Raw genomic sequence first — 11,419 nt, 5'->3', positions numbered from 1 at the left:
TAAAATTTACTTCAGTCACAACTCTTTCTATGTTACTTTTTTACTTTACTGTTTTTGTCACAATTTACACAGAAATGTACAATTCCGACCTCTCAAAAATCTGTTTTTGATAGGCCCATAAACGTCTACTTGGGGGCATTTGATGCAGATTATGGAAATATTCAAATCTTAAAATATGCCGCAGCTGTTTCATTGTTAGTACAGTCTTATAACATTTACATTCAACCAAACCCTAAGGTTCCCCTCAACTTTAGAGACAACTAAAAGATCAAATGTAAGACTGTTTTTGTAATCATATAAAACAGCTTGTTTAAAATGTGTGTATTTGTTACTTTCTTTGCAGTATACAACAGACAACAATAGAATAACAAATAAATTAACACAAAATACAAAATAAGTCATTTACAGACACTTCTGTCAGCAGTCCTCTAATCTACAACTGAGGTGGTTCATTAACACGGGTTACATTTCTGTAGTCATAAATGGTTTAACTGTTGTCCAATATACCACTGATATGTTTTATGACACTCAAGCATGCTCTTAAGCTCTTTATACTGGCAGCTGCCTATAAAGACCAGCAAGAGAGTGCAAGAACATACACTGTAAGCTATTTTTTAAACTGCCGCACTCTGCTGCCAGTCGTGTTTTACACCACTCTGCAGTGGGGGAACCATGTGACGCCCGAAAGGCAAACAAATAATATAAATAAAAAATAAATTGATTTTTTTTTCACTTTCAATTTGGAAAAGGCTGTTGAACAGAATTACATGGACATATTATTGTAGTGGGAGGAAAAAAATTTACATTTACATTTTCAAGTATGGTAAGCGTGGTTATGACAAAGTGACGGCAACACTGTCAGTGCTCTTTTCCATGTCACAGTCTTTGTCCGAGGATGACGCAGAGGCTGGTGTGTCTCTGAGAGGGTTTGGGCCACCGCTAGTCTGCCCTAAACCTTTATTTGGGAGGTCTGCTGTAGGCTCGGCCTCAGGTTCCTGCTGTGGAGCCGTGGCTACAAATAAAACAAAAAACAGCCCAAACTAATTACAACTACCGTAAGAAATGAATGGTGGTTATAAAGGCATGCAAATGGAGAGCATAAGAAAATACAGTCTTTGTTTTTGTCAATATGATCCTCAGCATGTTAGTGACGACATGCGCTGTTACCTGACTGAGTGCAAGACTTCATGTGTTCTGGCCAGTGGGCTTGCTGACAGGGGTAATCACAGTAGCTGGTATTCCAGCAGCAGTAGAAGATTGCCTCTTTCCTGCAGTTAGCACACCACTGTTTCTTCTTTGTCTCATCCACTGCCTGCTGCTTCTCCAGCTCCATCTGTTTCTTCACCTCGCTCACCAACCTCTCCCTCTCCTGCTCCAGACTTTGCCGCATCTCTGCCATCGTAAGCTCTACATATAAGAACACAAGCGTGACCAAACACGGGTAGAACTAATTGTACAGTGTGAGGGGAAAAAAAGACTGCACGGTTACGTTGACTGATAAAGTTCACACCAAGATTGTGCTTCATTTCGGACAACTCTTGCTGATGCAACCACTGTAATTTCTCTATTTCAATCCTCAGTCTTCTTATCTGTAAAAAGAAAAAGAAAAAGATAAAGGCATACGAGGATAAGGAAATGAGCTGAATCGTTTTCAGTCTATATGCAACCGAGAGCAACCACCTACCTCTGCTACTGTATTCCCTGAAGGATTTTTTGAAAGGTCGTTGTAGATTTCACTCATTGTACCTTTAATTGCATCCATTATCTGAAAGAAAGAAGACAATTTTATGAGGATGTGTCATTAAAAATGATATACTTTGCCTCTCACCCAGACTAATAACACAAAGGTTGTTCTGTCACTAATATGTAGTTTTAAAGTTACCCAGTGCTAATGTATTTTGTGTATTTTTACTACACCAGCAGTGTTTCCAGTGAAAACATAAAACAAATTGCTTGTCTAAGAAAATATGCACTAACTTTATTTGTGTACTTGGCAATGTCTGCCGCCACATCTGCCGAGGCAGTTGGGATATACAGGTCTGTTGCCACTGGTGAAGGTGCAGCAGCCGTGCCTAAACTCGACGCTGCCATCATGGCAACGGAAGCTGGGCTACTGGAAACCAGCGTGACAGCTGAAGTGGACGTGCTGAGTAGGGTGTCTTTTTGTTGAACAGCTGGAATAAGAAACACTATTATTCACATGGTGAAACATGCAAGTAGAACATTTTCACTGTAGCCATCAAATTGTAATATTCTAATTCATTTTGCTCTTTAGGTCTGTACGTTGTCTAACCACTCTTACATGAAGGAATCTTGACTTGTATTGAGTCACACAGTTTTAGGTCATACTTAGTTTAGCATACCGTGAAGCTTGTTTTTTACCTTTCACCGCCTGTCTGGTCTGATAGCGTGTGCTTTGTGAAGAGGAGGAGACTGCTGTAGAGCCGTTTGCAGCTGCCTGGGTCTGGGTTAGCACTTGCGTCTGGCCTTGCCTGGGAGATGACGCCTGCATTTGTGTGGTTGCCACAGGTTGCTGGTTTTGCTGCTGACGTTGCACCTTCTGCATGTGCCATTTCTGAGAGGAGGTCTGAAATTTAGCTGTGGGATTCCACACTACAGCCCTCTGTACCACTGGCACTGTCTCTCTAGGCAGCAGAGGGCGCTGTTTCTTCAAAGCCGGTGTGGTCGAGGTGGAAGTGGAAGGGGGGGGTGTTGCAGTGGCACTGGATGCAGACGCGAGGCTGATGGTTGCAGGAGAAGGAGCAGTGAAGGAGACCACAGTGACAGGAATGGCCACAGGGGACTGCATGGAAACACTAGAGGGTGTGGAAGGTGCCGTGCTGTTTTGAGATGGGGGCGTTGACGTTATAGAAGCTTTACCTACAGGAAAAATCATATCTTATTTGCCAATTTTGCCCATACAAAGTTGATAAGGTTTAAACAAAATAAGGAGTATAACATGAAGTGTTAGACGATTTCTAGTCAGACACACAGAGAAAGTATAACTGTCACCTTCAACTTTACCAGTAGTTGAATCTTTAACAGTAGCGCTGTCTTTTCTTCTCCTTTTCCTTTCCTTGCCACCTTGCTCCTCTCCAAGATCAATAACCAGTTCCCTCTCTGAGTCAGAGTCCTCCACTGGCACAGTCTGCTTTGTCTCTTGTTTCACCTGAGACTTTTCTCTGGGAACAGGTGATTCTCGAGGTGCTTTGCTTTTCTCTGGGCTCTCTTTTTCTACTTCACTGCTCGTTTTCTCTTTAGTTTGAGCGTCAGACACCGTCACAGTGGCTTCGCCAGCTGCTGATTCAGTTGCTACAAGTAAATCAGCTCTACCCTCCTCTTCATTGCTGGGGGAAGGTTGGTCTTTGACATTAGTTTTGGTGGGTTCCTTCTGGGGCTCCTCACTGGGTGCTGTGTCTTGTTCATTCTTGGTCTTCTGCTCCTCATCGCTGCCATACTCACTGTCACTGGAGTCAGATTTATCAGTCTCTTCTGAGTCACTGTGTTCAACACCTTTGTACACATCCACAGAGATCTCACCAATACCTACAAAGCAATGAAAGAGGCTGTCACACCACAATAAACTGTGTCCTGGGAAATATCTATGAAGAAGGTCCCAAAATGACAAAAACAAACAAAACCCAATTAATATTTCAATTATGGCACTGCTAACAAATTATCAACACAAAGGAATTACAAAACTGGCCTCAGTAGTATCTCTACTAACCCAACTGGGCCTTGCAACTCTCAATGGTTTTGTCTAAGTTCAGCTGGAAACGGCTCTTGATTAGTCTTTTTGGAGATGTGAGGACAGGTGTGGCTCCTTGTTTCTGCTGAACTGTTTCACTCAGCTCCTTTAGGTCCATATCTGCTTTACTTCGATCTAGAGATCGTGTGCATATGTACATGAGCAATAAGAAAAGGTTTTATGATTTGACAGTCATAGTGTGTGCAGTAGAAGTGGCTTTTAAAATAGAGGGAGACATTTTTAAACACATTATTGTGTGTTGTAGTTTGTGTTACAAAGACATAAAGGATTCACCTAGATTAAGGTTCAGAATACTTCCTGTCTGTGGTGTCTTCTCCTGCTTGGGGATGCCGGGAGCTTGAGAGGGTAATGATTTGGGGCTGTCCAAGGAACCACCTGCACCACCAGGTCGAGGATGAGCTGGTGAGACTGTCGATAGATATTTGTTTTGAAACAAGGTCTACTGTCTACACAATGCAGATATAAGCAGACAGATATATGCAATGCTTATTACATATATATGTTTTTAAATTATGTTATCACAGTTGCTTTATATCAGCAGATATACTGATTTCATTTTAAAGGTGACTACAGGTTTAGTAGTTGATAAATATATGAATAACCACATCTGCTAGCAACATACTGCTCATAGTTGATACAGGGGAGGACTTGGAGTGGCACTCACACACCTGTGCAGTCCATGGACTCCTCTCCTGTACTGAACTGGCTGTTTGATGCTTTTGTCTGGGACTTGTCGGTTGTTTCTTGTTCCCCATCTGAACCTGTATGAGCAGAGGAGTTGGTGCTCATGGGTGAGCGAGGCATGTCAGTGAGAGGGAGCCGGCGTCCTGCTGCGCTTCCTCCCACCCCAGCCCCAGGTAACAAGGTCCTGGTCAATGCAATTTTAGGCGATGCGGTCATATCAAAACTCAGCTTGATCTTTTCTTGCTTCTCAGGTTTGATGGGACCTGACGAGGGGTTAGAAGGATCCAGGAGCATCTGAAAATTATTGTCCGGCGTGTACGGCGTCCTGAAGGGGGCGTAATTAAACACTCCAAACTTCTTTCTCATATTCTCCACATAGACCTCCATCTCTTGCATGGCACTGTTGAAAATGCTTTTGGTCTTCTTTACAGAAAAAGGAATTTCCTTGGACATGAGGTAACAATTGTTTAAAGGAACCCAGGCCCTGAAAGAAGAAGATCAATAATATGTCTCTCGTTTTAACACAAAGACTGTAATATGCCACCAAGCCCAAGAAACTGAAGAGCAAAGCACTGATACCTGTCGTGCTGCCCAAAGAAGCGAGCATCCACCTGCCCATCTTTGTCCCGCAGAGCTTTAGCAGGCCAGAATGGAAACCCTTTCAGTTTGGCCCACACTAGAGGGTGCGGGTTACTCTGCAGACATACAGTAAAACACTGGAACTACAGAGTTGTACTCTAAAGATTTGTACATTTGAGAAGGTTCTGATAGCATGATCAGCAGAAACTTCAGGTAACTCAGCTTACACAAGGCTCACAGAACCAGTTGTCTCTCTTTTGGCACGCAGATAAATAACACTCAGGGCAAACTTCAATCTCATTCATCTGAAAACAAAATGAAACAAATAAATGTGCATTTAAAGATGGATAAATTAAGTTTCAGATGTCATAGTGTTACCCATAATGAAAAGTAAAGTAATATTTACCTCATGTTCACAGATTTTTACTATCACCTTAGCTGTAGTTGTAAGTTTGTGGTTGCCTGAAATAAGGACATGCAATTAGGTAAAAACTTTTAAATCTTTTAGTTATACTGTTATTTTATATAAGTCAGAATTACTGTTAATTGTCCTCATCTGGAAATGCACTCTAATAACACATTAATATCAGCTAATCTGAGGAAAGTGTAATTATCTGCTATTAACACAGTCATGCATCGTGTGCATTACTATACTCATTATACCATAACTGTAGATAAGTGTAATACAGCTCACACATCGAGGAGCATACCTCCGTTGTATATAATACAATTGTGCAAGATCCATTTTGCATCCGCCAAAAAGGCCTCTGTGCAGCCATACATTTTCTTTTTGACATTCTGTGGTGACAAAAAGAAATGATGTTTAAATGTCAAATGATTCAACTTTTCCACATTTACACTATCCAATCATCGCGACTGCTCAGCGTATTACCTTCTCAAGTGTGCAGAGATCCATAGGATGAAATATATACTCTGCATAATCAGGATGCTGTTCAAGAGACACGGGTTTCTGGAATGGTTCAGTCTAGGATTATGTAAACAGAGAAGAGAGTGAAGCTAAATAAACTCAACTAAACCTTAGCTTTTTTTCAATATTTATTACACCTTAGCCTAAATCTTATTTTTCAACACCTGTCCCCTCTGCCACAAACCAACATGCTACCACCATGCTACTACTAAAAGTTCTAAAAGCCGCTTCAAACAGAAGGAGGAATACTAGTGGAGGAAGAAATCATGACGGGGTCTTGTTAGTGGTGTAATTGATTACCCAATTATAAGTCTTTCTCTGCGTGGAAGCTGCATGGGGGGAGCGAGATGACAAGCGGGGATGATCCTGAAAGAGAGTGAGAGGGGCAGCTGTATCCTCACCACCAGCTAGGATATTTACTTTCATGGTTTCCAGCCATGTCAGGCCCATCATTATCAAATGATTGTTAGTTGTGTTATTAGAAATTATTAGCACATGCAAATCAATATTATACCATGCTGGACTGTTTGTGAGGAGGTTGCACCTCAGGATGTGCAGATTATCTGATATGACAGATGGTAGTACAGTTATCGTTTGGCTGCAAAAGGTGTCTAAAAATCACCACTGGTCAGCAAAGAGGAGATGCCAAAATCCCAGTGATATACTGCATGTGAACATACACATGAAAAAGAAATTTGTGCCTTCAAACTTTTTAGCAGCACGAATTTCTGGAAACACAGGGGTAACAGAATACTTACACCTGGTTGTTTCATCTTCTGCAGGGCAAACTTTAGCAGGTAAGACAGCTGATCTATAGTAAGCATCATCATGGCTTTGCTTTGAGTCTCTATACACTCGGCAACTGTTATTTTCTAAAAGACACCAGGAGAAAACAAACACTTTTGTTATATCTGCACTGAGCATACGAAAGCCTGACAACCTATCTTTGTCATCTACAATCCATACTTACTGGTTGGTCTTATTTTATTAAGCCAATATAAGTACAGGATTAACCTACGCTTTACAACACTAATATATTTTTCACATTCCTGAGTGAGTACCTCACACTCCGGACAGAACCAGTCGCCCTCGGGCTCGGCTGGTAGTTTGAGACACTTGGCGTGGTACACCCTGGGGCAGAGCTCACAGCAGAGCACCTGGCCCTCGCGGTGGCACAACCAGCAGTAGAAGTCATTCCTGCCGTCCTGCGGTACAACATCAACAGGGTCTGTGGTGAGTGCTGGCTGCTTCACATAGTAAAAGGGACCATGTCTTAGTTCTGACTGGAATGCAGGCAAAAGAAACACAAAGTTGGGGGAGATCAAAATCAGGCCAGAGATTAGAGAAGCCAAGCAGACATGCAAAGCATTGACAAAAAGCACACAGAAGTTACCATCCAAAACACAGACTGACTCTCTTACACACTGACTGCTGTTTTATGAGTCTACCATAAAAGAATTACAAGTCCAGTTATTCTAGGTAATGTAGCTTCATTCCGTGATTTCAGTCTGTGTTTTATAACATAAAATTTACCACCAATCATTTATCTAATGCAATCATATTATCTCTGGGGACTTCAATCATGCCTCACTATCTGTCACTCTCCCTAACTTCTCCCAGTATGTTGACTGCCATACAAGGGACAGCAAAACCCTGGATCTATTGTTTGCCAACACAAAGCAGGCTAACAGTGCATCACCCCTCACCCTGCTTGGCCACTCAGACCACCACCTGGTCCTTCTCCACCCCACTTACACTCCTATGGTGAAGAGGACCCCCCCCCCCACGAAGAAGGTGATAAGGGTGTGGTCTGAGGAACGCACTGAGGCCCTAAGAGACTGTTTTGAATGCACAGACTGGCAGGAACTCTGCAAGCCTCACGGTGAGGACATCGACGCCCTCACCCACTGCATCACGGACTACTTTAATTTCTGTGTTGAGAACACTGTGCCTTACCAAGAAAATACAGTGTTTCTCAAACAATAAACCGTGGGTCTCCCCACAACTGAAGGCCCTGCTGAACAAGAAGAAGAGAGCTTTCTGGTCGGGAGACAAGGAGGGACTTAAGAAAGTCCAAAAGGATCTTAAATACAAGATCCGAGAAGGCAAGGAGTGCTTCAGGAGGAAGACGGAAAACCAACTCCAACAGAAAAACATCAGAGAAGTCTGGAGGAACATGAAACAAATCTCTGGCCACTTCCAGGACAATGGAGGAGCCACAGTGTCTGCTGGCCGGGGGTGGGCTAACAACTTGAATCTGTTTTTAACAGATTTGACAATGGCCCACTTATCACCTCTCCCACCCCCCAGGTTCCATTAACCCTCCTCCAGTTGCCGCCCCCCGGGTGCAATGCCATTGTCACCTGAGCTCTCCTGTCACCACAACCCTGCTTCAACCCTATCCACACATCTACCCACAACAGAGCCAGCCCCACCCTCCATTCCAGCCCAGCCTCACATCTACTTCACAGCTGAGAAATCAGCTCAAGAGGACGAAGGCAAGGAAGGCAGCAGGTCCGGATGGAATCTGCACCAGACTGCTCAGGGACTGTGCAGACCAGCTCTGTCAGGTGGCCCTGTACATCTTCAACCTGAGCCTGAGCTTGGAGAGGGTTCCTGAACTGTGAAAGACTTCCTGTGTGGTTCCTGTGTCAAAAATCGCACAACCCAGGGAGCCCAACCACTTCAGGCCTGTTGCCTTGACTTCTCATCTGATGAAGACCATGGAAAGGCTCATCCTGCACCACCTTCGGCCACTGGTGGGCTCAGTGATGTTCGCCTACCATTCTGGAATTGGGGTGGATAACGCTGTCATCTACCTGTTACACCGATCCCTCTCTCACCTAGAGCAGGCGGGGAGCACTGTGAGGATCATGTTTTTTGACTTCTCCAGTGCTTTCAACACCAACCAACCTGCACTACTGAGAGGAAAGCTGGAGGGAGCCGGAGTAGGCAAACAGCTGACTACATGGACCATCGACTACCTTACCAACAGACAACAGTATGTGAGGCTCCATGACTGTGTGTCCGAGGTGGTAATCTGCAGCACGGGGGCACCACAGGGCACGGTTCTCTCACCTTTCCTGTTCAGCCTTTACACTTCAGACTTCTGTTATAATTCGGACGATTGCCATATACAGAAGTTCTCAGATGATACAGCCATCATTGGATGCGTATCAGATGGGAATGATCAAGAATACAGGGGGGTCGTCAGTGACTTTGTTGGCTGGTGTGAGACCAACGTACTCCAAATCAACACCGGCAAGACAAAGGAGATGATCATAGACTCCAGGAGGAAGTCACCCCCTACAACACCGGTGAACATCCAAGGGAAAGACATTGAGATAGTGGACTCTTATAAGTACCTGGGTGTTCACCTCAACAATAAACTGCACTGGACTACAAATACAGACGTCCTGTATAAGAAGGGTCAGAGTCGACTCCACCTGCTGAGGAGACTGAGGTCCTTCGGAGTCTGCAGGACTCTGTTAAGGACATTCTATGACACTGTGGTAGCATCTGCCCTTTTCTATGCAGTGGCCTGCTGGGGGAGTGGATGCACGGACAGGGACAGGAACAGGATTGACAAACTGGTGCGGAGGTCTAGCTCCATGCTGGGATGTCCCCTGGAGTCTGTAGAGGTGGTTGGCGAGAGGAGGATGTTAGTAAAGCTGACATCCATCATGAACAACCCACATCACCCACTGCATGAGTATGTGAGTGGGTTGAGCAGCTCCTTTAGTCAGAGATTGAAACACCCTCGCTGCAGGAAGGAGTGCTTTCGCAGATCATTCATCCCAACAGCAGTTAGACTCTATAACTCCTCAATCACGATGTCATAAGTCACTGGACACTGTGAACATCCACGGTCACCACTTCATGCATAATGGACCCTCCATGTGTATGGACATGTGCAGGTATATATGTAAACATATGTATATTTAGTGTGTACATGTGTGTGTGTACATGTCTATAAATAGGAATAGTAGTGGTACAATAGTTATGTCAAGCTATATAGTTTATGTCTTCCATATTTCCAACCATATCCATAATCACATACTGTGTATGCTGCCATTGTATATAGTGTATTATCTTACTTTTTTTCACTGATTGTACTTATTTGTATTTTTGTATTTCCTTCTGATATCTGTACCTAAGCTGAGGTGACACAAAAACTTCCCCGTTGTGAGATCAATAAAGTCTTATCTTATCTTATCTTATCTTAATGTAAATTTGTGATTTGCTTTGAGCAGAAAGCAAGCAAAGCGTTCACATGGCAATGCAAGCTAAATCATAAGCCACAAGTAATCATGTAATTATTATAGTACAGATTGTAGGGAATTTTACTGAAATACTGGTAACTATAAAAGCATTTGTTAAAATTACAGCTGCACAGACTTCATTTTCACATAATACTCAGGCATTAACGGTATTAATCAGGTCAAAACTAACAGACAAACATAAAAAATATTGGACATGGCCTCTAAATCTTATATAAGCCCTATCAGAAACTTCCCAACGATACAATACATCACAAAAGAATTATCTTGTGCTATTAAAATTGTGTAACTTATTGAAGTCTGAGCTGACTTAAACTTCATGAATACTGTAGCCTGATTTGTCCATGCCTTTCACATTCAGAAGGGACAATATCCACTGCTCTTTGCAGTAAATAAATCTGGCATCTTGAATACACCTTTTGGCAAAATCACCAGTGATTGGTAATGATACAATATCTATATAGGCTAGTGCAGGATATTTAATCCCATATATTGAAAACCACAAATTCAAAAGAGTGAAGTGCTGATATTTTCTAGTAACATGTGATTCTCTCCTAAATATTTTGGATCATCTATTATTACAAATTTGAACAAAACCCCCTAAAACCCTTTTACATTATCAGTGCCACTAGATAAGAAACAAAATATTTTTGTAATTATCTGTGAAAAATGAGCCTTTAATTAAGATAATACATAAGAGCAAAATATATTTTCTTTTAACTATATAAATGTATCTTTAAAAAGTTTGGACTGTTGATATTTTTTATCAATTTTACTTAGGGCTGCACGATTAATCGTTAGAAAATCGCGATCTCGATTCATACTTATGTGCGATCTCATTTCCAAATGACAACGATTTAAAAAAAAAGAAAAAAAAAAAAGACGACGATTGTACTGCATTTTGATCCGGGACGTACTCTGCATGAAAACAAGCGCTCACTCTTCCTGCTCAACAAATGACAAGGGCGGAGCCTTATACCACGTGATACAGAAGCTGTGCCGTGTGAAGCTAAAATTGGCAGGGAAAAAACAACGGAGAGCACGTCAGGGATGACGAGAAAGTGACAGGAGAAAATCCGTCCCGGTCAACCACCCAAACATCAATAACGGGAACCTTACACCCGTCGAACTCTCGCAGGCACAAAGAAATTACGGAGGCTATCACTTATCACCTGACCA

The 11,419-nt window shown here is 42.7% G+C and overlaps 1 protein-coding gene across 15 annotated transcripts in view; it reads right to left on the bottom strand.

The window, feature by feature from the left end:
* Window positions 1–30: 30 nt before the first annotated feature.
* Window positions 31–11,419, bottom strand: part of zmynd8 (zinc finger, MYND-type containing 8) — a 23,427-nt gene continuing 12,038 nt past the window's right edge. For 7 of the 15 annotated variants that reach the window (XM_013914200.1, XM_013914199.1, XM_013914197.1 and 4 more), the window contains 18 exons: window positions 7,022–7,243; window positions 6,719–6,832; window positions 6,261–6,326; window positions 5,925–6,017; window positions 5,743–5,830; window positions 5,439–5,494; window positions 5,260–5,337; window positions 5,033–5,148; window positions 4,438–4,937; window positions 4,043–4,177; window positions 3,728–3,883; window positions 3,013–3,546; window positions 2,383–2,880; window positions 1,978–2,174; window positions 1,685–1,765; window positions 1,511–1,589; window positions 1,168–1,407; window positions 31–1,012 (listed from right to left, as the gene is read on the bottom strand). In XM_013914200.1, the coding sequence (XP_013769654.1) occupies window positions 834–1,012; window positions 1,168–1,407; window positions 1,511–1,589; window positions 1,685–1,765; window positions 1,978–2,174; window positions 2,383–2,880; window positions 3,013–3,546; window positions 3,728–3,883; window positions 4,043–4,177; window positions 4,438–4,937; window positions 5,033–5,148; window positions 5,260–5,337; window positions 5,439–5,494; window positions 5,743–5,830; window positions 5,925–6,017; window positions 6,261–6,326; window positions 6,719–6,832; window positions 7,022–7,243 (3,432 nt within the window). In that variant the 3' untranslated portion in view covers window positions 31–833. The other 8 variants (XM_013914192.1, XM_013914195.1, XM_013914202.1 and 5 more) reach the window with 8 other exon arrangements.

Source organism: Pundamilia nyererei, unplaced genomic scaffold (assembly GCF_000239375.1).
Source record: "Pundamilia nyererei isolate P.nyererei 1_Seehausen unplaced genomic scaffold, PunNye1.0 scaffold00178, whole genome shotgun sequence".
NCBI classification, from domain to species: Eukaryota; Metazoa; Chordata; class Actinopteri; order Cichliformes; family Cichlidae; genus Pundamilia; species Pundamilia nyererei.
This window is presented reverse-complemented; position numbering and strand designations above follow the sequence as displayed.